Source organism: Dasypus novemcinctus, chromosome 8 (assembly GCF_030445035.2).
Source record: "Dasypus novemcinctus isolate mDasNov1 chromosome 8, mDasNov1.1.hap2, whole genome shotgun sequence".
NCBI lineage: Eukaryota > Metazoa > Chordata > Mammalia > Cingulata > Dasypodidae > Dasypus > Dasypus novemcinctus.
The window spans coordinates 71,228,714-71,256,394 of NC_080680.1; the positions used below are offsets into that span (position 1 = coordinate 71,228,714).

General features: G+C 41.2%; 1 protein-coding gene across 7 annotated transcripts in view; it reads left to right on the top strand.

Moving 5' to 3' along the window:
- The window catches only part of TEK (TEK receptor tyrosine kinase), a 127,199-nt gene extending 101,374 nt beyond the window's left edge, over positions 1-25,825 (top strand). For 2 of the 7 annotated variants that reach the window (XM_004447448.5, XM_023588569.3), the window contains 11 exons: positions 5,068-5,367; positions 7,689-7,843; positions 9,913-10,123; positions 12,733-12,843; positions 14,905-15,095; positions 15,628-15,741; positions 19,988-20,058; positions 20,878-20,918; positions 22,225-22,321; positions 23,871-23,970; positions 24,795-25,825. In XM_004447448.5, coding sequence (XP_004447505.2) covers positions 5,068-5,367; positions 7,689-7,843; positions 9,913-10,123; positions 12,733-12,843; positions 14,905-15,095; positions 15,628-15,741; positions 19,988-20,058; positions 20,878-20,918; positions 22,225-22,321; positions 23,871-23,970; positions 24,795-24,869 — 1,466 coding nt within the window. In that variant the 3' untranslated portion in view covers positions 24,870-25,825. Of the gene's footprint in view, positions 1-5,067; positions 5,368-7,688; positions 7,844-9,912; positions 10,124-12,732; positions 12,844-14,904; positions 15,096-15,627; positions 15,742-19,987; positions 20,431-20,526; positions 20,571-20,877; positions 20,919-22,224; positions 22,322-23,870; positions 23,971-24,794 lie in introns of those variants that run through there. The other 5 variants (XM_004447449.5, XM_058301952.2, XR_011649412.1 and 2 more) reach the window with 4 other exon arrangements.
- The last annotated feature ends 1,856 nt before the right edge of the window (positions 25,826-27,681 follow it).

A 27,681-nucleotide genomic window follows, 5' to 3' on the forward strand; every position in this document is an offset into this window, starting at 1 on the left:
CAACACATATCCACAGTCCTGTCACCCGGAATGAACAACTCAGTATTTAGTCATTTTTGCTTTCAGCCTCTTTTTGTTGATTTATGGAAGTAATAACATAAGACAGATATAACAAAATTCCCTTGACCACCATCCGTACTCCAGTTCTATTCGCTTCTCCCCAGAGAGAACAAAATTATGAGTTTGTCATGTGTTTTTCCAATCAGCTTTATATAATTTTAATACATATATATACACATATATGTACATATATATACATATCATACTTCATCTTGCTTTTGTGAATAAACAATATGATTTTTAATCTCTCCACATTGTAATTCATTTGGATCTGACGTATCTCATTTAATTTGTATATAATGTTCTATCTTGTATCTATTATTTGATTTATCCATCTCCTTTTAGACAGACATTTAGGTTTCTTTCACTTTTTATTTACTGGCACAAACAAAACTGCAATGACCATTCTGATACACATCTCCATTTGCACAGGTGTTAGAGCTTTTTTTAGGGTATATGTCCCAAAGTGGAACTGATAGGTTATTTCTCTTTGAAATGTCTCTTCATTGTGTCCTCTGCCCAGGCGTTTACAAGTGTACCATTTTCTTCTACTTGTCACTTTATCTATTTCCATTCCCAAATCCATATCACTTGATATTGTCAGACATTTTTATTTTTGCTGATCACAAAGACAAAAAATGGTACCTCATTGTTAATGTGAATTTACATTACCATGATAACTAGGAAGGTTGGGAATTTTTTCTTATTTTTATTGGACATATGAATTTTCTCTCTTGTGATATACTTGTTCACATACTTTGCCCATTTGCTATTTGCTTGTCTTTTCTTACTGATTTGTAGAAGTTCTTTATATAATCTGAATATTAATCTTATTTTATACATTGCAAATATATTCTTCCAGTCCCTTTATTTTAACCTTGTTTATTGTATCTTTTGCCCCACAGTTACTTTACCTTTTGATATAATCAGCCTTATCAATATTTGCCTTTATAGTTTATAAACTTTCTGTGTTATAAGAAATGATTCCCTATCCCTAGGTCATAAATATATTTTCTATATTTTAAAAATAATTCTAGAGTTTACTTTTGCATGTCTAGGCCCTTAAAATATAGGACTGTTATTTTGAGTATCTTATTAGGTTGTATTTTAATCTTATTTATTCACATATGGAAAATCAGTGATCCCAATGCCATATGCTGAATAGTCACCCTGGTGATTTGTGCTGCTTTCTGTATTATATGCCACATTCTCATATTTGTCTTGCATCTGTATCTGGGCATTCTGTTCTCTTCCACTGATCTCTGTTTTTGTTCCTGAACCATTTCCAACCTATTTAAAATAGTATAGGTTTATTTTAAAATATTAACTGCCAGGTTAATCACTATTTTTGTTTTCAAATTTGTCTTAAGTATCTACTTGCTATTCTATATGAATTTTACTTTCATTAAAATTATACACTATCAAAATCTAATCATTTGTATTATATTTGTGGGATTAAATTAAAACTAGCTAGTAGACACTGAAAATGGACTTGCCTTGTGTGCTTATATAGAGTTGGAGTAGGAGATGGGCTCTGCCGGTGGTGATGGTAGAGAGGCTGAGATTGGCGCCATAGGAGCTGGTCCTTCCAGAGTCAGGAAATTGGGACAAGGATGATCTGGATGAAAACACTTCAGCTTTAACTGATGTATTTATTAATATATATGTTGTCACTGGCTGATCTCTTGTTTAGGCTGTACAGAAGTAAAATAATGCTTCCAGACCTAAAATTTCTGTTGGTTCATAGACTAGCAATTCTGTTAGGTCCAAGTGTAAGGAGTGGAATGTATGAACCAGATTTGGCACATGACCCCAAACACATGTAAAAAATAATGTAAGTATATAATGTCTTCCTGTTTAAAGTCACATGTATGTTGAGGATTTCATCTGACACCTATAATGACTTTGAGAGAAGAGTAGAGTAGGACTTATCATCCCATTTAATAGATGAGGGAACTCCAGCACAGAGGAAGGAAAGTGCCTTGCCCAAACTTACATAGCTACCAAATGGTGGAGGCCAGGACTCTAATTCACATTTCAGTTCTATGCTTCCCCTCATCCCCCCAAGCTGTGGTACCCACTTGTATCCAAGTCTTTGGATGGGAAATAACCTGCTTCAAAGTAAGATAGGCACTTGGAGAAGTTCCTTCAGCAATGGTATCTCTCTTCTTAATTGTTTACAGATTGAGTAGGGTTTCCAAAAGTGTTTTAAAATCTACTTTAGAGTCATCTGGGGAACCTGATAAAAATGTAGATTGTTGAGCTCAGACCCACTGAATCTAAATGAGGGACCTACTGAGCTAGCCTTAAGGGTGACTCCTTCCAGGCATAAAAGCAAGAAATTGGCACATGCAAATTAATGATTTTCACTTGGCACCAAAATTGCATCCATTCCTCTTTTAGCAGGTGTCTGCAAGACACTGCCTCTTTCTGTAACAGGTTTAGAAGACCACTAATTTATAAAGTTGAATTTTTTTGAGATCTAGCTATAAATACTACTGTATTTATAATTATTACTGAATATCACTATATTCAGATTAACTTGAAAATGTTGATATTCCTAATGTCCTGGAATCTCCTTATGGAAAGGAGCATATTTTATGTTTTTATAATAGGCAAAAAATTTGTTACTGGATGCAAAGGAAGTTAAGACTTGCTACTGATTAGTTAATGGTGTTTTTGGATAATTTACCATGTTACACGTAGAAAATAATGATCAGATATAGGAGGCTCAAATACCAAGACCTAATTCTCTTAAATTGTCACAGTTACCTGTGCAGTACCGCCCAGGGAAATCCACATAAAAGAAAGAGGAAATGTAGATCCAAGAAGACTCTCTGAGATTAGAAAGAATGTTCCTTGAGCCATCTCTCGGAAGATTCTGATTTGCGTATAAGCAGTTTTCGTATGTAAAGGCAATCCTATGTGGAGTCAAATGGCCTGGGTCTACTGTTTGCTAGCTGTAGTAAATGGTCTCATCTCTAAACTTTAGATAATTAAAAATCCTAACACTCCTTACCTACCTGCCTATGTGACTGTGGTATAAAGGGAGGGCCTTGTAAAAAGCCTCACAAATACAAGATACAATTACTATCAGGGGTAAAACCTCGGGTTTACTCTTTTCGTGAGTTAAATAGCTTTAGGCTTTTTAGGGCCACTAGCTTCTCTTCTAGCCTGTCCCCATTATTGGAAAGGAGTTTGAATAGGAAGGCACTCTATGCATGCCATCTTCACACCTGGGAACCTCACACCATCTCTTTTTTTTTTTTTTTTTTTATTGACTTTGTAATAATATTACATCAAAAATATATATGTGAGGTCCCATTCAACCCCACCCCCCCACCCCACCTCTCCCCCCCACAGCAACACTCGTTCCCATCATCATGACACATCCATTGGATTTGGTAAGTACATCTTTGGGCACCTCTGCACCTCATAGTCAATGGTCCACATCATGGCCCATACTCTCCCCCATTCCATCCAGTGGGCCCTGTGAGGATTTACAATGTCCGGTGATTACCTCTGAAGCACCATCCAGGGCAGCTCCATGTCCCAAAGACACCTCCGCCTCTCATCTCTTCCTGCCTTACCCCATACCCATCAGCCACTATGTCCACTTTTCCCAATCCAATGCCACCTCTTCTATGTGGACATTGGATTGGTTGTGTCCATTGCACCTCTATGTCAAGAGGAGGCTCAGATTCCACATGGATGCTGGATGCAATCCTCCCATTTTCAGTTGTAATCACTCTAGGCTCCATGGTGTGGTGGTTGTCCTTCTTCAACTCCATCTTAGCTGAGTGTGGTGAGTCCAATAAATCAGATTGTAGGTGCTGGAGTCTGTTGAGGCTCAGGACCTGGCTATCACATTGTCAGTCCAGAGATTCAAATCCCCTAAATATATCTTAAACCCGAGTCTGGAGGCTGGCAGAAGGATTGCCCTCATGCACAACTGAGCAGAGTCAGAGAGACAGATAAAGCAGATACAACCCCCAGATACTGGTTCCTTTGAGGGCTAAAGAGACCCATGGAAGTTATGGTCATGGCCGATGGGGTTAACTACCAGGGCAGATGGCCCCTCTTTGGAAATGGTGTTTATGTGTGATGAATCTGGACTCAGATGGGATCTCCCTTCATAAGACTTTCATGCTAATGTGCTGGAGGTGCAGTTAATGTTGGGGTTTAAGATATATTTAGGGGATTTGAATCTCTGGACCATCTCTCTTTGACCCTGCCTCTGCCCAAGTGGGATCTTTCTTTTTTGCCCTGAGTCCCTATGGTATTTTGTCTACTAAGTGCTTAAAACTTTCTCTTATGTGTACACCCACTCACTCACTGCTCCATGAATTCATTTAGAGCCGGGACAGGTTGTATGGCACAGTGGCTAATACTGCGGACTACAGAGCCATACTGCCAGGGGTTGGGCCTGTTTCTGCTACTTAATAGCTGAATGACCTTAGGCAAGTCACTTCACTTCTCTGGTCCTCAGTATTTATGGGAGGGTTGCGCGCTCTATAGCAACAATGACAGTGTAATTTATTGTAAGGATGGCAACTATGTAATATGCATGTTACACTTCTCCCTCTCACACCATTCTTTTTTTTGGGGGATACTGGAGGCTGGGGATTGATTGAACCTGGGGCCTCATATGTGGGAAGCCAGGGCTCAATCACTGAGCCACATCAGCTTCCCTGAGTTGGTTTTGTCATTTGTTTTGCTTGTTGTTTTTTGTTTTCTGTTTTTTTTTAAGGAGGAACCGGGACCTCCCATGTGGGAAGCAGGCGCTCAACCGCTTGAGCCACATCCACTTGCCTCCTTCTTGTGTCACTCTGCCAAATTGGCATGGTGTCTAGTAGCCACTACCAATTGACTGGAATTACTTGAGGAAATGCCTATTTGCCATCCATAGTTTATGAACTAACATTAACCAACTCTCAAAAGCATAATAATCTAGGAGATGGTAGTGCCTTAAATGAAATAATGCCTTTTTAAAAAATTTTTTTCTAGTTCTCCCTCCTCAACCAGAAAACATCAAGATTTCCAACATCACTGACTCCTCGGCCACCATTTCTTGGACGATATTGGATGGCTATTCTATTTCTTCTATTATCATCCGTTACAAAGTTCAGGGCAAAAATGAAGACCAGCACATTGATGTGAAGATCAAGAACGCCACCATCGCCCAGTACCAACTCAAGGGCCTCGAGCCTGAAACAGCTTACCAGGTGGACGTTTTTGCAGAGAACAACATAGGGTCAAGCAATCCAACATTTTCTCATGAACTGCTGACTCTCCCAGAATCTCAAGGTTTGTAGAGTGGGCAAGTGTTTAGACAGGATTATTTTGGGAGAACATCTGGAAACCCCAGTGTCTTAAGATATGTACCCTATATGCATGTCAGGTGACTTAATTCATTTGTCCTAATAGACTTGACCATCTCTAGATATGTCAATAACCAGAAAATACCTTTGGGAAATACTGTTTTTCATTAAACCTTGCAATTAATTAGCCAAGCTTACCCTCCTTCCTCTCAGCAATCTAAGAAGAAAGCTATCAAGGAATATAAATTTTGATTCCATAGAGAAAGAAACCTATGAAGCTTGCTTAGCAGACACAGCCTGTGTGGAGGCTTTTGGGAGACCCCAAGAACTATTCTCCAGTCTTTCTCAAAACAAATTATTCTTTTAGCTCCAATGACAATATACTATTCTGAGTTTTCTTCTGTTTTCTGGTTCTGGTAATTATGTCTCCACTTTTATCACCAACTCCCACCCCAGAAAGAGTGAGTTCTTTATGACAGATATCTCCTCACAGTACCAAACACACTATGTCTACTGTCTGTGAGGGACGAAACCTGTTGATTGCTAAAATCTGCTGAAAGTAATTAAGTGAACGAGAGCCTAGTGTGGGAGCACCTTCATGATCGTTGTGTAAATGGCACCCCCTAGTCTTCTTACAACTCACATGACAGAATGTAGATAAAAGGACCATAGGGAAAGGAAATGGTGATTTTTTTTCCTGATTTCTAATTTGGACTAGAGCACTTTTACAGAAAACCTTATATCACTAAAAACCTCTTGATTCTCTTGGACAGTTGCCCAGGACATAAGAAATAAAACAAAACAGGCTGTGTTTTCAGTGCTGATTCTTTGGAACATTTATCAAATCTCTAAGGAATGATGAATCTACAATTAAAGAGAGTGTAGTTTTCAGATTATAATCTTAACAAATGCATGATTTTTATAATTAATTTTGTTAAAATGTATACATACCCTAAATGAAGGCTATATTTAAAATGCAAAATTTTTTTTAAAAATCCCTCACCATTGAGACATCTCTCTGTGCATGCATAGAGATAGAAGAATATGTATATATATATATGTATATACATACACACATAATTATAGAAGAATGCTTGTATAATGATGGGATCATGCTCTACATGCTGTTTTTAATACAAAAATACTTTGAGTTTAATTTTTTTGAATTTAAATAAGGGAAAGAAGCAAAAGGATTAGACAGCAGTCTTTATTAGTTTATTTTGACATGAGCCCTAAATTTAGTGGATTTCCTCTTGTCTTTTCCTCGCTCCGTCCCTTCCTTCCTACATCCCTCCTTCCATCTTTCCTTCATTGGATATTCACTTGTTTTCTCCATCAGTTCTTTAAAACAAGACAAAAACGAAAACAAAATAATTTAGCGGCATAGAACCTTAAAACTTTGCTAGGTAGGGAAATTGACGAGTAGGGAGTTTTTGTGTTCTCCCAAAGTTATATATTTAGTTAGCCAAACTATTATTCGATAATGTTCATCAGCTTGGGCCTCAATTTGGGAGTAAAACATGGAATAAATAACAACAACTAATGATTAGCACATTGTTATTTACAAAGAGCTTTTGTACATATATTTTTAAAATTTTAACTTTGTGAGTCAAATTTACCTCCACTGAGTTTTAGAAAATAAATGATTAGCCCAGGGTCATGTTGCAATTACATGGCAAAGCTAGGGCTGTCATTACATTCCCATAACATTATGTCTCTCCCATAGATGGACCTGGTCTATCTCTTTTCTTTACTTTCTTATTTTTATTTATTTTAAAGAAGCTTTAGATGATATAAATGTACATAAAAAGATACAGGGGATTCCCATATGCCCCACTCCCACACTTTTCCTGCATTAATAACATCCTTATTAGTGTACTACAGTTGTTACAATTGATGACCCATACTAAAGAATTGCTACTAACTGTAGAATGTAGATTACATTATAGTTTACACTCTGTCCCGTGAAATTTTGTAAGTCATGACAAAATATATAATGGCCTGTACCTGTCATTGCAATGTCATGCAGGACAATTCCAGGGTCCTCAAAATGCCCCTATATTACACCTATTTTTTCCTCTCCCTCCCCTTAGAACTCCCAGTGGCCACTGCCCCCACATCAATGATAAAAGTTCTTCTATTGTTAGAATAACAATGTCTACAGTAGAATAAGGGTAAGTCTACTTTGGTCCTTTGTTCATTCCCCCCGTCTTGAGGATTTGGGGATGGTGATGACCGTCCCTATGCCAGTTGGACTGGCCTATCTCTTTACTAACCTAGCAGCCTCACTTGTGTTCTCTTGCACAGGACCAACAAACCTTGAAGGCGGGAAGATGCTGCTCATAGCCATCCTTGGCTCGGCTGGAATGACCTGCCTGACGGTGCTGTTGGCCTTTCTGATCATGTTGCAATTCAAGAGGGCAAACGTCCAAAGGAGAATGGCCCAAGCCTTCCAAAATGTGGTAGTGTCTCATTTTCCTACTAGCTAATAAGTGCAAGTCCACACACATACAGAAGCTTCACTTTATAGATGTGCACTGAGCACCAGGAAATGTTCTTGTAAAGCAAAGTTTTCCCTTAGGCAAGTCTCCTCTCCTCTCTGGCTTCCATTATAAAATGGGAGGTAAATAATATGACTATACCATTTCTTGTCTAAATTAGAACAATTTTAAGAGTGAAAAGCATTCTTAATTCTGCCAGAAAGTCAGGCCTAAAACAGGAACATCCAGACCAAAATAAGACGGATGGTTATCCTAGTGATAAGTCAAAGAGACTGAGTAATCTTGTGATAGAGTGAACTGAACATTTTTGGTACAGAATGATAAGAGGCTCGCCAGACTCTCAGTGTGTTAGGTAATGGTGTGTTGTAGTAGACAAGTTGTTCTCACATTTTCCTATTTCCCATTCTCCCTATTTCCATATTTCCCTCAATACTATCATCCCTCATATATATAAGAATTGTATAAAATGTATGTATCTCCCATTCTTATGTATGGAACTGCCTCATTCTTTAATCTGGGATTTTTGACCAGTAGCAAAGGTCTACAAAATCATATTTTACCAAAGTACATCCCGCTTGAGTCCTTTATGTATACTCCAGCCTGAGCATTTCTCTAGCTTGTGGTTTCAGGCTCTGTAAAATTAATTTATATCTGACTTTATCAACTCCGTAAAGTGTTAAGTACAATTACATGTTTCAAATGTCATATACCTTCCTGTATAAAAGAGTCTCCAAAGTTCCTTTCCATGGAGGACAATGGGAGCTTCATGTCTGACTCCATACCAGAGCTGGCTCTACTCAGACTGTCACTGGAGAGAAAGGACCAGCAAGGAGGGCAGGAGTGCTGGAGCTCATCATGGCATCGGTGCTTTGTCACAGCACCATCAGCAGCCACTTGAACTCAGGAGAAAAGGAAGCATTATGATGGGCTTTTTTTTTTTAGATTTATTTATTTATTTTTATTTATTTCTCTCCCCTTCGCTCCCACCCCCGCAGTTGTATGCTCTCTCTGTCCATGTGTGTGTTCTGCTGTGTCCACTTATATTCTTGTCAGTGACACCGGGAATCTGTGTCTCTTTTTGTTGTGTCATCTTGCTGCATCAGCTCTCTGTGTGTGTGGCGCCATTCCTGGGCAGGCTGCACTTTCTTTCGCACTGGGCGGCTCTCCTTACGGGGCGCACTCCTTGCGCGTTGGGCTCCCCTACATGTGGGACACCCCTGCATGGCACGGCCCTCCTTGCGCACATCAGCACTGTGTGTAGGCCAGCTCACCACATGGTTAGGGAGGCCCTGGGTTTGAACTGCAGACCTCCCATGTGGTAGGCCGACGCTCTGTCCAATGTGCCAAGTCCGCTTCCCTATGACGGGCTTTGCTCTAAGCCTCAGTCATCCTGTGGCCAGGGTCTGTTGCAGAGTGGTCTTGAGAGATTCTAAGTTTTAGGAGAAGCCAGAGAGAGAGACAGAGAGGGAGAGAGAGAAAGAAGGTGGTGGAGGAGAGAAGAGGATAAAGAGGGAAAATGAGAGGGAGAAGAAAGAAGCATAGACAAAGGAGGAAAAGAGGGAGGTAGGGGGAGGGAGCTAAAACAGACCAGGATGATTCTAGAAAAGTCTTAGGCACATCCTATGACTGCCCAGAGAGTATCTCTGAGTTCTTTTACAAACCCAGACAGAACACCTGCTACAGCAGAGTAGGGCAATCAGCAGCAGAGTAGGGCATTCAGGACTAATTGAGGAATGGCAAACCCATGGCATATGTGCTGTTACTCCCCTCCCTCGCCTGTTGCAGACATTGCTAATCGCCTGTGGCATACGTTCCCCCTGAGGCCCAGAACTGTGCCCGTGCTGCTCTGGAGGCAGCCCCTCCCAGTTCACCAGAGTGGGCTTGTGTGATGACCCCTACTGGCCTCTCTCTTCTAGAACTGGATATACTATTTCTTTTTTCACCAGGTGTGGGTACAAACCAGGAGGTATTATGCACCTTAGAATTATGAAAAATCCTGACACAAGACCATGAAAAAATTATTTTTCCAGAGGGAAGAACCAGCTGTCCAGTTCAACTCAGGAACTCTGGCCCTGAACAGGAAAGCTAAAAACAACCCGGATCCCACCATTTATCCAGTCCTGGACTGGAATGACATCAAATTTCAAGATGTGATTGGGGAGGGCAATTTTGGCCAGGTTCTTAAGGCACGCATCAAGAAGGATGGGCTACGGATGGACGCTGCCATCAAGAGGATGAAAGGTCAGTGCTCGGCCAAATCGAGTCAGCATTTCACTAGGTGGGGAGAAAACTTCCTGTTGAAGCTTCCCTCTATGATCTGACATTCTTTAAACAAAAAATTGGCATGGTGACAGTTACAGCTGTAATGTGCACCTGAAGGAGATGTTTCCTTCGAGTTCAAGCCTATGATAGACTCCGGATGTAAATATGAAGGCAGGAACCCTTTAAACACCACTGTCTTGATTCCTTGGGGTGTGAAATTACAGATTATCATACACTGTAAATTTGGGGGGAACATCATTATTTCTCCTATCGCAGTAGTTCCCAAACTCTACCGTGCATCAGAATCGTCTAGACAACTTGTTAAAAAAAAACAAGTCGCTGGTCCCCATTGCCAAGTTTCTGATACAGTAAGTCTGGGGCAGGGCCTGAGAGTTTGCATTTCTAATATGGTCACAAGTGAAGCTGATGCTGCAGGTCTAGAGATCACACTTAGGGAATCACTTTCTCCATGTGGCTCATGGATTATCCGCATCAAAATCTCCTGGAAATGACTTTAGAAATGTAGCCACTTGGGCTTCTCCCACCCCCAGTTCTACTACATCAGAATTTCTGGGCGTGGCACATGAGAATCTATGTTCTTAACAAGCTTTCTCAGTGATTCTTCTGTATACTCAAGTTTGGAAACCACTGCTCTAAGGTCATGGGAACTAAATCTTTTCCAGCTGTGGTCATCTCAAGACACAGATTGGTGCCAACCCACTTAACAAGATTAGATAATAAATGTCTTCTGAGAAAGCAGATATAAAATCAGCAGTGTAGCTACTCTAAACTTCTGTCGCCATAGATTAGTTTTGTCTGCCTTCTTCATCATATGAATTGAATCATACGATATATATATTCTATTGTGTCTGGTTTCTTTTGCTCATTATAATGTTTGTGAAATTTCCACTTTGTTACATTTAACCAGCTATCGTGTTAAATCTAGCAGCACTAGTCATCTCTCGTTTGTGTGAAACAGCAGGCATCAAGCCAACCATTTGTTCACATGTTCATTAAAGGTGCCTCTGACTTGATTATAAAGATGCTGCACCATCGCTTGTTAAAAAATTTTTTGACATGCAGGCTTGGAAAATGGTGTATTAGAGCAGGGACTACCATTAACCAATATTTTGGGCAACTCCATATTAAGGGCTGTCTGAGGTATCTGATGAGTTTTCCTTCTTTTGCACAGCAATATGAAACCTAAGATGAAAATATCCCCTATAGCTTATTGAATCATCTCTGCTTTCGGCATTGTTAAGAAGACCACACCAGAAAACAAAAAACCAAAGCAAGGACAATATTATCTATGCTTAGAAATAGTAATATGTTTCAAAAAATGTATAAACCAAAATCTTGCCTAGCAGCCGTAAAAAATTCCTTTTAAGTTTTCCTGCTTTAGTCACAGGGAGTTCTGGGATCTGTGAGAATGGTGAGAGGACAGAGGATTTAGTACCGTGAAGTCAGTTTCTATTAAGATCTGACCTGAGCTGGATTTTCTATCTAATGCCCATGTGAAGATGTAAAATGGCTTAACAGGGCCTCAGGACTGAAAATTTTTATAGGGAGAGCGATGCAGCCAAAGGATGGTAGTCACTGAAGCAGGGGGACAGCCTCAGTGTGAAGAACTTCACTTTCGAGATTCTCCCCAGGCACTGACCCCCGGGGCGAGAGCCACGGAAAGGCTCCAGAGGTACCACCAGGACACCCAACTTCAGGTGGCTACCAGTCAGCCTGACGGGTGCCATTAACCCACGTGAGGCATTCCCATAATCTCCAAGGGTGTTTAGACACGCACATGGCCACTAGTGCCCCGCTCACCTCCCCCAAATTGGTTTTCTAAAAACAATAATAGCACGCTCCACTGACTCAAGGCTGATGAGTCAGTCTGTGCATCAACCAAAGAGCCTTCTCTTTAGCATGGTGCCTGGTTCCTCCTCTGCTCAAAGTGGTTGGGAAAGGACAGGCAAAAAGAATAGGAACAAATGCAACACTGTTTCCTGACTACTCAGTAACTTCAAAAAAATGTCATTGGTCTTTGGTTTGTTTGCAGGAGTGGTTTGTGAAAAAAAAAAAAGTAAAAAGTATTAAAGTGAGATTCATGCATTACTGGTAATGTTTCGTTGAAAACTTTGCATCCATTTCTTAGCATATTTGTCTCTGGATGGCAGATTTAGCCAGAAAAGCTGAGTCTAAAAGTTGAGGCGTTCCACCTCTACCAAATCATTTCCTTAAGTATTGGAAGCCATAAACAAGATAATATTAGAGCTGTGGTTCTCAGCCAGGGGTGATTTTGCTAGGACCCCCTGCCCCCGGGGGTTATTCAGCAATGTCTGGAGACATTTTTGGTTCTACTACTGGCAACTAGTGGGTAGATGCACAGGATATGTACAGGATAGCCCTTCCCACAAATAGAAATTATCAGCCCAAAGTGGCAGTGCAGAGGTTAGAGAAATCTCTGCTTTGGCTACAGCTTTCCAGACCTCATGGTGGCTGAGTGCACCTGGAGGTCCTGGTGAGCAGGAGGCGACAGTTAGTTCTGAAGAGCTGTAGTGGAGAGGGATCACAGCTCTTGACTGTCTTCGCAGAATATGCCTCCAAAGATGATCACAGGGACTTTGCAGGAGAACTGGAGGTTCTTTGTAAACTTGGACACCATCCGAACATCATCAATCTCTTGGGAGCGTGTGAACATCGAGGTAAAATGCTCTTTTCCTGTCTTTCCTGACAGTTGATAAAAAAATGTTGAAATTATGACACTGATCTTAAGAATGTCACCTATTTTTTTTTTTTAAGTTGGAGTTTCGAGCTGCACATCTAATCTCATTTATAGAGTATGCTGAGGTGTGGCATCTTTCTGGAGATAGCTGCCGGGGCTGGATCTTTTGGCCTCTGATATGGTTCAGCCATTATTGCCCCAAAGCTATCCATGACTTTTCTCTGTCCAGAAAGAGTGGAGAGCAATGTTCTTCCAAATCACTTGTCTTTTCATCTTTCCTCCAACCACAAGGAAATCTGATACTCTGAATGTTAAATCCATGAATGGCAACAATTTACTGGAATGTGAAAGCACTTATGATGCTTAAGTTAAAAACATCAGTAAAAAAATATAAAATATAAACTTACTTCTGATAGTGCTTTGTCTCTAACCAGGTACAATTTCATGTACAATTATACTGGGACTTTATAACCCTCCTATGTAACACATATTCTTAATGCTCAGCGTATATTATTAATTCAAATATTTACTGAGTTCTAATTGTAATGTGCTTTATTATCTGTGAATGATTATCAACAAAAATATATGAGTTCACTTCTGCATGCTACATAGGTTTGCATTTCTGAACCATGCTTAATTTTTCATGGAAAAATTTGCTCCCATAAAAAAGCTCCATGCAGTAATTATTTACAAACTTGACAACTTCTTGTTGACTTTGCATCACAAACAGCAACAATAGAAAAGATACTACTTCCTTTTCCTCAATTTATTAAACTAAAAATATCAGTGTTTGAAACTCTTCAAACAATATAACATTCTCTGCTCCAAGAACAGTGTAATCATGAAAGCCATCTCATGTCACTTAGGTTAAATAATGAAGTACTGACATTTACTTTTTAGCTATTTCCTTAAAATAGTAATCAGTGTGGGACACCAGTAAATGAAAGTTTGTTTTTTAAAATCCAACAATAGAAAATACATATCTTAAAATTTTGTTCCACAATCACATTAGAACATAATTTGCTGTTCTTGAAAGTTGTAATTGAGTAGTGAGAGAGCACATTATACCAGAATTTAGGTATATCTCTCCTTTAATAAAACAAGATTTAATACTAGGAGGTTTTTTTCTTTTTGCCAGAATTTCAATTTCTTAGATATCTTTGATGTTCAAATTCATTTGACATTTTAACCAGTATGTGGTATGCCCCCAAATCCTTGTTTAAAGGGCAGTAAAACTATTACTTTTCTTTGACTCCAAAGATCAATAGGTTTATCAGAGTAAATTCCTTTTTACAATGACCAAAGAAGTAACCATTTGTAATTTAAAAATAAGACCAATGAGGCCCTACTCTTTTTCTAGAAGTTATTATTTTAGTTTTGCCTAAAAGTTTGCTTTTTCTGATTTCTTTAAGTAAATGCAGTCCCTCAAACAGTATTCCACTGACCAGCGATCTAATCAGCAGTATGATGACTTAATATGAATTTGGGAGGAGAAGTAGAGGCAGGAGAGAAAGCCATCATCATTGTAGGCCCTTCTGCCAAGGATGTTTAGTCAATATCTTTTTTTTTTTTTTTAGTAACTGTGAGAAAAACTAGGGGCAGCCTGGAGTAACATGCCTGGCTATATTAGGTTCTCAATAAATGTTAAGTTAGAAAAAAATAAAAAGGAAGTAAAAGAAAAAAAGACATGAAGAAAGGCCTACTATATCTTATAGGAGAGAAAGCTAGAATGCTTCACTTTTGTTCTACTGCTATTACTGAATAGGAAAAAGTATTTTAGGAAGTCTTATTAGTCCACATTCTGTAGGAATGGAGAAGGGACTAGGAAAGAAGGAACCCTGAGTTTAAGTGTGCCCCTCTTTAAGTATCATGGAGGATGTTACTTATCTTTCTCCTGTCCCCAACATCATGCTACCCCCCATATGTGTTTATTTTAGATTAAAATGGAGTTTATAGGTAATTCCCAGGGCACAGCACATCTCAAAAGATTTCACAGATGTTTAAGCCACTGATAAGATGCCGTCCTTTTCCTTCCCCACAGGCTACTTGTACCTGGCCATTGAGTATGCTCCCCATGGAAACCTCCTGGACTTCCTGCGCAAGAGCCGCGTGCTGGAGACCGACCCGGCATTCGCCATCGCCAACAGCACTGCCTCCACGCTGTCCTCCCAGCAGCTTCTTCATTTTGCAGCAGATGTGGCCCGGGGTATGGACTACTTGAGTCAAAAACAGGTTTGTTCTGAAGACCTTGCTATTCCTCTGAATAATTCTCTCTAGAGTCAGGGTTTAGATATGCTTACGTAGGTTTCCAAACAATCTCTCTTCCTTATTACCTTTTTATCATATCCCTAATTTTAATCTGTTAACCTTCCATCTATTTTTATAGAATTGTACGATACCGCAATACATTTATCAAATGAATTTCACCCAAATATGTATTCAGTGAGGTGACCTAACCAGTTCAGCTTGATTTGGCTCCAAATAATGCACAACAGTAGAAGCATTCATTATACCACCAGAAGATTTAATTACCCGATTTTGTCTGAAATCCTTCTCCTGAGATGTAGTAGATGATTTGGCAGAATCTACAAACTGAAAATTTTGGAGAGGAACATTAAGGCAACTGGATTGTGGTGACTTTTTAAACCAATTTTCAAATTATCCTCTCTTCAGTATTCCTGCCCCCAGGGCTTTGGGCTAACAAAAGGAAGTGAGAATTGAATATTATGTTGAAAATACATGATTTTAAAAAAATTTATCTCAGTTCATTCACAGAGATCTGGCCGCCAGGAACATTTTAGTTGGTGAAAACTATGTTGCCAAAATAGCAGATTTTGGATTATCCCGAGGTCAAGAAGTATATGTGAAAAAGACGATGGTAAGTCTAGAACATGGATATTGAAAATATCCCACACCTGAATGTGGCTTCTCTTTCAACACCAATGTTCCTTGGCAAAGGAGACACCCAACTGTGATTTCCAGTGGGCATTGCCCTGGCCCAACAAACATCCTTCTAGGTTTGATTCCTAAAATCAAAGCAAACATTTTTTTAAAATTCAAAGTGTCTTTATTAGCAATGAAGAAGGCAATACAGTGTGGCCAGGTAACTTCACATGCTAGCCAGGCAGGCCAGGGCCTGGGGTCGGCATCCAGTCTAGCGCCCTGGGCTGCTTGCTCAAGCAGGAACCTCTGAGGAGCTCCCCAGTTCCCTTCACGCATAGCAAACAGGAGGGGGAAGAAGATGTTCAACACCAAAAATGAAGGAAATAAATTAATGAGTTTCCTAAATCACAAAGAAGCCATCGAGATAAATTTGCAACATCTAAAGGTCTATGTAAGAGTTCCCATTTTACCAAAAGTGGACCTTTCACTCTTCAAGCCCAAATCAAATCCATTTCCACCTGATGAGACTCACTCTTCCAAACAGTAATGTTTTACTACATAATCTTGGGAAAACCTAACTAAATAGTCTTAGAGGTAGAGGGAAGCCAGATTCATTCTGCTTTTGTTGTCCACCTTGATTTGTAAAGCCCTGGAAGGAAATGCCACATCCCTGGTTGCACAAAGCTGGGCTGATGCTTTCCCCGGGCAGGTGGGCAGAAGCCAGGCTGCCTGCAGGGCCTTGCGGGTAGCAAACCCGCAGCTTTCCGTGTATGTGGTAGGTAGGTCTAGGCCAGTGGGATGAGTCTCCCTTTTCAAGGCCTATTGAACACGCGTTGGCCTCAGCTTTCCTGGGACTACTCCGGCTTTTGTAAGGCATTGAGGGTCCATTTATCTCCGCAGGCACCCTGCGAAGCAAGGCTGAGGAAATAGCTTCCTATATTTATCTTCAAATCCAGGTTTCATGTTCTTTTCATTATTTCAGTTACTGACAAGTTAACATAGAAACAACATTCAAGAACGTTTAAAAAAAATATCACCTTGATGCGATTTCTCTTTCCATTTTTTACTGCCTTCCACAAACACCGATTTTTGCCAGCGTGAACAGAACTACCCTGGGTCCTTCCACGCCTTTCCTTAGGTTTGACGTGGGGCCCCTTTGGCTCTTAGGAATCACCACACAGCCTGGGATGCTTGTCAACATTAATGCTTTCAGAAGCTCCCGGTGCCGTGCCGGTGCCGGCTGGCTTCCGGCAGGACCTTTTTTCCTACACTTTCCCTGCTTCTGCTCAATGCTGATGCCCCAGGGGCACAGCTGGGCTTCTCGTCTTAAAGGAGCGCTCACCACCCTGGGCCACCTGGAATCCTCAGATCTCCTCCACAGAATCCCTTTCCTTGCATTACTCCTGCATTTGGCGGGTGTGGTGTTCTGGACAAGGGGGTGAGGGATTAACCCAGATTGGGCAGTGGTCAGCTCCGTGACCTCTGTGTTTTATTTTGATGCTCTTCTCAGACCCCCACAGCTAAGGCTGGTTTGCGTGGCATTTCAGAAAGGCCGGGGATTCGGAAGGGTGCTCAGTGGGGCAGAGCAGTGGGCAGGGCTCAGCTCTCATTTTGGCAAAGTAAAATGTTCCGTGACAGCATGTGGGTGGGGGAGGAAAGGGATAAGTGAAGAAAGGGGAGGCTGTAGACCCGGAGGAAAAGGGGTTGGAGAGGAGCAAGCGCCCCAAGAAAAGGGTGCAATGTACCAAGGCACCACAAGAGGGCGGAGTGGCTACTTGCTCTGTTTTAAGTCAGAAGTTTTCAACTCTCACTGTACCTCAGAATCATCTGGGGAGCTTTTTTTTGTTATTATTATTAAAGTTAATAGATCACAGAGAACGGTACATTAAAAAACATAAAAAACAGAAGAGATTTTTAGAAGTACAAATGTGGGGAAGCGGCTGTGGCTCAATCAGCTGGGCTCCCGTCTACCCTAGGGGAGGCCCTGGGTCCCCGTCTCTCCCTGTGAAGGCAGGCTCGCCCGCACACCGCGGAGCGCCACCCAGCCTGCAAGCCTGACGGAGAGCTGACTCAGCAAGGTGACACAACAGAAAGGGAGACAAGTAAAAACGCAGAAGAGTGCGCAGCGAATGGACACAGAGAGCAGAGAGCAGGCAAGGGGGTGAAATAAACAAACAAAAAACAACAACAATGCGCAGTCCTACCACCTACATATTCTGCTTGAATTGGTCTGGAGTGAGTGGGGCTCCAGCCTCAGTTGTGGTGTTACACTAAGTAATTTGGGATTTTCTTGCCATTGGTTAACATATCTATCCCCTTGTCAACTATTTTTTATCCCCAGTGTTTCATGTTTGTGCTAGATTTTGGAGTAACATAAGTCAGAAGTAATCTTCACCTTCAAAAAGGTCAAATAGACTCAAATTGAAGAGTTGTTAACAGTGGATAGGAACTATAGGAGAGGAAAGCCAGGGAAGCACAGAGGAGGTATGCGGCATGCAGTCCTGGAAGGCTTCTTGGAGGAGGTTAACTCCTGAGTTTCACAGTAAAAGTTAAATAGGTGTTGGTGATGGGAGAATGAATGGAATGACCTGGAGAGTGCCTTATATACAGATGCCTAGAGACAAAGGTAAACTGGACCTTTAAGTGATTCAGGATGCTGGAGTGTAATACAGAACCAAGGAAAGTTAAGACTCAAGGCTGGCGGGGAAAGCAGAGAAGAGGTCTTGAAGGGCCTTGGATCCCAACTGAGGATTTAGGTTTGAGCTTTATTTTGGGGACAAGAGGGACATTACAGAATTTCAAGCAAAGGAACCACATGGTCAGATTTACATTTTGGAGTGATTATTCTGACTGTGATATAGAGAATGGGCCATGAGGAAGTGAAGCTTGAAGTAGGGAGATGAGATAAGGGGGTGTCGTCATCAGACAGGAGATGACGGTGGCCTGAAGTAATGTGATAGCAGCAGAGACAGAGAAGTGGACAGTCCAAAGAAGTCAAGTTAATAATAACTGTAAAAGTACACATGGAACTTGCTAACTAGGAGGTGTGAGGTCAGGAGTCCTCAGGATGGGAGTGAAGGAGAGCAAAGCTGGAGCAGAAAATGTGGACTCCTCTTTGCCTTTCTTAGCTAGGAAGATGAAGAGAGAGCTAGAATGATGGATGGGGGTGTCGACGTAGCATGAGGGAGGATTTGAATGTTGAGGAGAAAATTGAAGATGAAGATGTGAGACAGGATACTTTTATACTGGAACCTTAAAATACAGAATGGCTGTGCTCTATGATCAGAAATCTGTCACTCCATAAATAACTGGAAGAGAACGGCACGTTCAGGAACCGTCCTTGGGATCCAGGGCAGGGCTGGCTCATGGCTGGGTAGAATGGTAGAATGCCTTCTCCCGTTTCAAGGGGTTGAGAAACCCTCCTACTCTCCACGTCCTGCCTTTGCCCCAACCCGCTGGCTAAAGTAGGCTGAAATGCCACCACATATGGGCAAAATCCTGAGAGGGAGGAATATTTCAGTATAGTCAGAGGGGGAGCCTCAAAGTATTGATAATTTAAGAGACTGGAAATAAAGCCCAGAAGTTAAACCTCCCAAGGTCCAGTCCAAATCTCATTTTGGTAAGCCAAGAAGCGGGGGGCATTCAGGAGGGAGTCAAGTTAGGGTGAGTGTGTGTTCCTATTCCCAAACTCAAACTGCATTGGCTGTAAATTATTTGAGTGTCTCTTACATATGTATGTATGTATACTGCTCTAGGATGGAAACGTTCTTTCCTCTCTCACCCACATGATGACCCCTATGCATCTTATATAATCTCCACTGGGAGATCTTCCACAGGCATAGGTGGTCTCCCCCCTCCACCTTGTGATCTCATTAACCTTTCCCACATTTCAATTTAATTTTGGGTTTCTATACCTGTCTCCCCCTTTCCAACCTTTGAATGCCTCTGAGAGCTATGAGGTGAAAAATACATTTGTGTATACATGTATTCCCCAAAAACTGTGGCCCGCTTGGGGGCAGAGTAGCTACCCTACACTGTCTGTGTGTCTTTGAATCTGAAAACACGCTTACAGGTGAGAATACATAAAACAACGAGTCCCGAGTTGTTCGTACCTTACACTGGTGGAATTCCAAATGGAGTTCCCTGTGGACTTGGGGTGAGCCATAGCTTCAGGGAGCTGAGAGCCCATGAAGAGTCCCTGAACTGCCTAAGTAAATGGCATCTCACTTTGTTTTCTGCAGGGAAGGCTCCCCGTGCGCTGGATGGCGATTGAGTCACTAAATTACAGCGTGTACACAACCAACAGTGATGTGTGAGTAAGCCTCATAACACTGAGGGTCTATTTTTCCAGAAAACTATGTATTTGATAGAGGTTTTGAAAGGAAGCAGGAATGCTGTGTATCTCTGCAGAATAAAGTAATCAATGGGCCAGAAAATAAATTTATCAAATTAATGAAGCCACAGAGTAGGCAGTTTTCAGGTTGTACAGATCACTGGTGACAGGCTTCTGGGTTTCTTTTTGCATGTCGGGGAGAGACTGAAAGTGTAAATTCCTGAGGTCCCGAGGAGGATGGGGCATACTGGCTGTCTCTGGCTCCGCTTCCTGGACTGACCTCTGTGTGCAGGACCTGGAGCGAAGGAGGCATTTCACACCAGCCGCTGGGGGTAGGGGTGGGGAAGGAAGGTAAGGCCTGACAGTGGGGGCTAGCTCTGCTACAGCCTGCAGGGACAGGTGGCAGGAGGAAGGGATTGTAACTTAGGCCATCTTGTCTATTTTTAGGAGGAAAACTGAGGTCCAGAGGGTTGAAGTGACTTGTCCAAGAGGTTTTGCTTCAGCCTGGGGATGGGGAGGGTACTGCCAATTGCTGCCTTTAGTTCTCTGCATGACTTTATGGCAGGGATTGTCATCCCTAGTTTTGGAAGAATCTACTGCGAGGCCCTGAGAGTTGAGTAATTTGTCCAAGATTGCATGAGGTGGCAAAGATGGGAGTTAACTTGCAGCTCTGGCTTCAAATTTCATTGGCTTTCCACAGTACTGCCTGGCTGAGCGGGTTACCCTGGTATTTGGGGCAGAGAATTGCCTGATCAACCTGTTTGCTGACTAATGGTTTCACACTTGTCCCTTCTGTAGATGGTCCTATGGTGTGCTCCTGTGGGAGATTGTCAGCTTAGGTGAGTATCTATATTGACCTACTGGGTGAGTCCCGCTAGCACTCTTTCACTGTGTAGTTCCACAGGACACTATTCCCATGAGGTGCTACCAGATGTGTCTTGGAAATGGAAACCTACAAATTTAAATGCATTAGTGTGTTTATTCCCATGTTTCTCTTTTGGAAAGCCCTATACCTAATATCATATTTAATACAACCCAGTGGCCATGAACTTCATTAGTAGATTGTCTCTGCTTATACAAACGTGAAGAAGTAGACTTATGACAGGTTTATTTATACAACAGAATATTATGTTGCCATTAAAAGTTACATTTTGAAGGTCATTTAATGGCATGTGAAAATATTTATGCTGCAAAAATATAAAAATTTCATATAAACAAGGATGCTGGTCTTTTTTTTTTAAAGATTTATTTTTTATTTATTTCTCTCCCCTTCCTCCCCACCCCCATTTGTCTGCTCTCTCTGTCCATTTTGCTGTGTGTTCTTCTGTGTCCGCTTGTATTCTTGTCAGCGGTACCCAGAATCTGTGCCGCGTCTTGTTGAGTCATCTTGCTGCGTCAGCTCTCTGTGTGTGCAACGCCATTCCTGGGCAGGCTGCATGTTTTTGCACTGGGCAGCTCTCCTTACGGGGAACACTCCTTGAGCAAGGGGCTCCCCTACACGGGGGACACCCCTGCGTGGCATGGGACTCCTTGCGCGCATCAGCACTGCGCGTAGGCCAGCTCATCACACAGGTCAGGAGGCCCTGGGTTTGAACCCTGGACCTCCCATGTGGTAGGAGGACACCCTATCCTTTGGGCCAACTCTCATTCCTGATGCCAGTCTTATACACACACATAAGGAAAGAAACCAGTAATGAAAGCTATTGTGCTTTCCTTCATGCTTTTTTGTGTTTTTGAAGATTTTTTAACAATAAACACATATTGCTTTTATAATTAAAATTGAACAATAACAATTATAGATAAAATAGAAGTTGTATAATGTAACTATTCCAATTAGGAATAAATTTCATCGGTACAATAGATAAACTGCGTGCAGGCAGACTCCAGATGAGAAATAATACTGAATGCAATGCAGTAATGAGTCCTCTGGTGGCTCTTTCCACTGAAGGAATAGTCACTCTTCATTGTGGTCTATCATGTCAAGTCAGCTTTGATATACCGTGGGATTGCAAAGGAAGGCAAGATTACATAAGTGCCCACCCTGCCTTCACAGGCCTTGTCTTCTTCCAGCCTCTTGGAAAGGAGGCATTCCACTGCCTTCAGCTCCAAAGTGGGCTTAAGGTGGCACCATTTCCTGTCTCCTAGGTGGCACTCCCTACTGCGGGATGACGTGTGCAGAACTCTATGAGAAGCTGCCCCAGGGCTACAGACTGGAGAAGCCCCTAAACTGTGATGACGAGGTGTAAGTCGTACCTCACCCTGGGGCCATTTTACCTTATCCTCCCTCCTGCTCCTTCCTGGGGCAGGCCAACACTAATGAAGGAGTCGTGATACATACATGTGCACATACATGTGTACTGAAATCCCAACTAGCCAAAAGAGGGGGTGGATGTCCGTAATACTAAGACAGTTATGAGGTGGGCAGGGAATAACAGCTTTCAAGTATAGAAATCTAGGAGGAATTTAAAGTGATGACTCGTAGGGAGGGTGAAATTGTGAGGGAAAATGTGGAAAATACCTGAGATAAATTCATGAAACTACTCGTGAGTTTAAAAAATGTATGAAACCGTGAGATTATGGGAGATAGAGATTTTGGCACTGTTTCATTAATGAAGATGGATTTCTTTTTCACAGAATCTGCTAGGATTATTTTTCAGGAGTAAGAATTATTCCTGGGGAAAAATGATTAGCTTTGCTGATATCCTCCTCCTTAAAGCTAGTCATGATAGAAGCTTCCTAACTGGTGTGGTTTGAAGGGTGCTAAGTTCTACTCCAGAATATCCTCTTACACAGAGGTTAAGCAGATAATTTATTGTCCAAAATGGGCCACTTAATAAGAGAGAGAGTACTATGAATAATGTCACTGGTACAAGGGGCATAAAACTTGACCATTCTGGGCAAACCTGGGTATAACTGGAAATCACTGGAGAATCACTGGGTACAGTTTCTAAAATTCCACATTTTTGTAATTCATTCTGTAAGGAATGGGAAGATTTTTAGTGTTAAGAAACTTAATAAAATACAACTTGCTCTGAAATCTACGATACCCTAGACAGGTGGTTCACAGCTTTCTCTGTACATAAGGTTCCCCTGAGGCATTTTGTTCAATATGTGGAATCTTGAGCCCCATTTCCAGTCATTCTCATTCTGCAGATCTATGGTAAATCCCAGGAAACTGCATTTTCATAACAGACATAATCCTGACCACATTTTAAAAAGCAGTGCCTTTGACCAGTGTTTCCCCAAGCTATTTTCCATGGAACACCAGTGCCTTGCAAGATATAAATAAGTAATACAAGGGAGAATAGAATTCTTTGATCACTTAAGTTTGGAAAGATTCAGGTTAAACAAGGTTTTTCTTTTTTGTTATTATTTTGTTTTGTTTTATGGCAGTATTTCTCAAACCTTTTTTTATGCTAATCCCTATTTGGGAGACGCAATAGTTAGCATTTCACAAATTTATTTGAAATGTATTTGAGCATGAAGATTTAGTGTTCTAGTGGAAATGCTACCCTGAATATGTACACCCAGTTCCTTCTGGATGATCAGAACAGCTGAGACCATAATCCTGCAAGGATGGTTCTAGGGTAGGCACGAGATCTATAGGGGGAAGGAAGGGGACTTGAATAGGGAGGTGGGAGGCCTGAGGAACTTCCCAGGTGCTGTACTTTGGTCTTCTGCTGACTAAGCTCAGAGACCTTCTTGTCTCTCTTTTCCTTTTCTACATTTGGCCATGCCCAGGACTGAAGCACAGTCATGGAGTTAACCCTTTAACTTTTTATTTTTTGAAGATTTGACCTAATGAGACAATGCTGGCGGGAGAAGCCTTACGAGAGGCCCTCATTTGCCCAAATATTGGTGTCCTTAAATAGGATGTTAGAAGAACGAAAGGTGAGTATAGAATTCAAGCCAGAAGCTCTCTAACTGGAATTCCTGATGTGCCCACTGTGGCTAATAAAATGTAGTTGACACAACTGAACCAATTCTTCTTGGTATAGTCCTAGGTATTGCAGAGACATAAAAAAGAAGGATGTGCCCCCTCATCCAACTTCAAGGAAGTTACAATTTGCAGGGGGAAGGGGCAGGTGGATATAAGATTTCGATATAAGAAATAGTCACATACGCTAGAACAACATATAGAATCAGTCCATTAGAGCACAAAGGAATTGTATCAGTCAAATAGCTCTAACCTCTAATTTACAGATGAAGAAACAGAGGTGAAAGTGACATGTCCAAGGGCACATAGCAATCAGCCAGCAAAGCCGGGCTTCAAGTTATAATGGGGAGGATCAGGAAACCTATAAAATTGCTAGATGGAAGTTGACTATGCTGATCAGGGGCTCAAAAACAAGTCTCAATTAAGGAAACAGATTTTGAAAGTCATAAAATAAAAAAATAAAGAGAGTCATGAAATCCCAAGTGGCAGTTAAACTAGAGAGATACATGAGATCACCCAGGGAGATGTGAAGACCATAAATAGACAAAGGAAGGACTTGTGGAGACATTTCAGGAGGCACCAATAAAAGACAATGAGAATGCAATCAGACTTGGGAAAGGGAGGTTGTGACATTTGCAGACGCTATAGCATGCATTTCAAGAAGAAAAGGTCAAAAAGGACTAAGGACAGAAAAATGATCCCAAAACCTAGTCTAAGTGCCCCTGTTAGAGGCTGCACTAAGGCAGCCTGTATCTCTGAACCACTCTTGCTCTTCCAGATCTATGTGAATACCACACTTTATGAGAAGTTTACCTACGCAGGAATCGACTGCTCTGCTGAAGAAGCAGCATAGGACAGACCACCTGCATGGAGAGCCCTTCTGTGTCCGCTTCACTGACATGAGAGATCCTTGATACATGCAAGAAAACAAGCAAGCCTCTGCCTAGGAGATGTGATATAGAACATAGATGTGTATATATTGCTGTGTGTCTGGGACCTTCCCCACAGAACCCGTGTGTGTGGACTTGTAGTACACTCTGACTCTAATAGGACTGTACATACTGTTTTGAGTGAGAATGTACTGAAATCAGAATGCCTGTTTGCGGTTTCATATGCAATAATATATTTTTCTAAAAATGTGGACTTCGTTAGGAAGGTGTGAAAGTACAATTACTGTAATGCGTAACTCATAATTGTCCTATATATTTTTTGTATTTACCTTTATAGTGAATGCTTTGAAATGTTTTACCATGTAGAATTAAAACATTGTTAATGAACCCAACAATGACCCAATGTTAGAAAGGTGAAAAAAGGGATGGAACTGGAAGAATTCTAATAAGCCATCAGTTAAACACTTGAGTGACTGAAAACTCTAAGTGCTGTGAAAGAGAGCCCTCTCTCTCCAAATTTTCCCTTATCTGTAGAAGTTAGGCCAACTTCATTTGGTCATGTAACAACTTCAGCATGTATTTCCAGAGCCCACATATCAGTTCAGAATGCTAACATCTAAAAACAGGTGTAAAGTTTATTCCTTAGAAGCCTAAAAACCCTTAGATGTATAAATAAGTTTAAGAGATAAATCAATGACATTTAGTTGTAGTTTCTCTGGTAACATTGATTTATATATTTTAAGAAATATTAAAAATAGAAAACCTGGCATTATATCTGGGAGACATTGTGACTTTCAGCATATTGTATTGAACTTTGTAAAAAGTTTTAGTTTTGATCAGCTGTGAGTTTTCCATTTACACTGTAAGCCATGTTGCACTGAGATCATGTAGCAAGTGAATAAATATCTTGCCTACCACATTTTGGTTCAGGTTTATGTCTTTGAGGTATTGTTAAATGTCTTTACTATGCTTAAAAAAAAAAAGCTGCCTTCGATTTTATCTATTCATCATTGCTCAGTAATTTGCATGTAAAGCCGTTGGTGAGGCTTCTCCACCAGAGATGCAGAGATAGGATCTCAAGTTCAAAAGACTGGAAAGTCACCTCGCAGTGTTCTGGAGTCTAATTCGTTTTCTTGAATTTAGGCAGCAAACTTTGTCAGAAAAAAAGTCACTCTCTGGTAGGGTTCCCACGTGAACTAAGGTTCCCACATGAACTGAGAGCCTAGAATCAGAATTCCTTTGAACTGTGTTACAATGTAAAGTAGTGGTTCAGCATATTGCACAAAGCACTATATTTCTGCCATCTAACCAACAGTATTTATTCAGAAAAGATGGCCAGGAAACAAACATTATCCTAAACATTCCTTATTCACAACAGCACTTTCAAGTAGAGAGAGCAAAAGCAAAGCTGCTGGCATACCACTGATTTGAGCAACTAAATGGAAACTCAAATGAAGAGCCAATGAAAATAGGTATAAATATATATATATAAATAATAGTTCCTTTGCCTTTTAACTGAATGTAATGCTCTGTCAACTCATGGTTTACACATACCTGGAATTGAACAAGAGCAATGGTGTTCTGAAAATGCAAATAATGTCCTCAAATTTTGTGTAGGCCTTTGGAATGCACAATAAGTTTTTCTATTGTAACTTGACCTTCCTGAATATCTACTATTTAAAATAATATAAGTTTTACCAGTTTAAGTTTATATCACCTCAAGTATGTGACAAAAAGAGACAGCTTATAAGTAGGCATCTGTCTACCACATGGGAGGTACCACGCGGTTCAAACCCCGGGCCTCCCTGGCCCGTGTGGAGCTGGCCCATGCACAGTGCTGATGCACGCAAGGAGTGCCATGCCACGCAGGGGTGTCCCCCGCATAGGGGAGCCCCACACACAAGGAGTGCACCCCGTAAGGGGAGCCGCCCAGTGCAAAAGAAAGTGCAGCCTGCCCAGGAATGGTGCCACACATACGGAGAGCTGACACAACAAGATGATGCAACAAAAAGAAACACAGATTCCTATGTCGCTGACAACAACAGAAGTGGACAAAGACGACGCAGCAAACAGACACAGAGAACAGACAACTGGGGCGGGGTGTGGGGGGAAGGGGAGAGAAATAAATAAATCTTTAAAAAAAAAGATTTAATTGAAAGTTCAAAATATCAAGGCAGCAAACGTGAGGAATATTTATTGAGGGTTTATCACCACAGTCAACTGTCAGAAGGCAACCAGTTCAAATCTACCACAGAGGCCATACTCTTGATTGCCCTGCGAATCGCCCTGCGCCATTGGCCAAGACGGCTTGCGGCACATTGACAGCCTTAATATTGAAGATTCATGGACTTTTACTCAAAGGTAAATAGCCAAATTGAATAAAGTCATATGGTCTCCACATTGTGAAAAATCAATTAAGAAAGAAGAACTAGCCCCACAAAGGAATTAGGCAATTCATGTGTTGGGAATATAGATAACAATTTAGTGTGTTTAGAAGACCAGGATATATAACACTGCTATACACAATAGCCAAGTGACCAACACCTTTATGCAACAGAGTGCACTAAAACCTCTACATTTATTGCCATATGTTTTGGGAGGGAAAATCTCCATATCTATTCCTGTATAGGAAAGCTAAGAGAAACTGACAATTTTATTGTTGTTTTTTTTTTAATTCCAAGCAGTTTAGGCAATGGTCGTAGGTGTTTAGAGGAAAAAAGAAAAATGGGAAAGTCATGGACCCTTCACTCCAACTCTAAACCACCTTCCACTGTT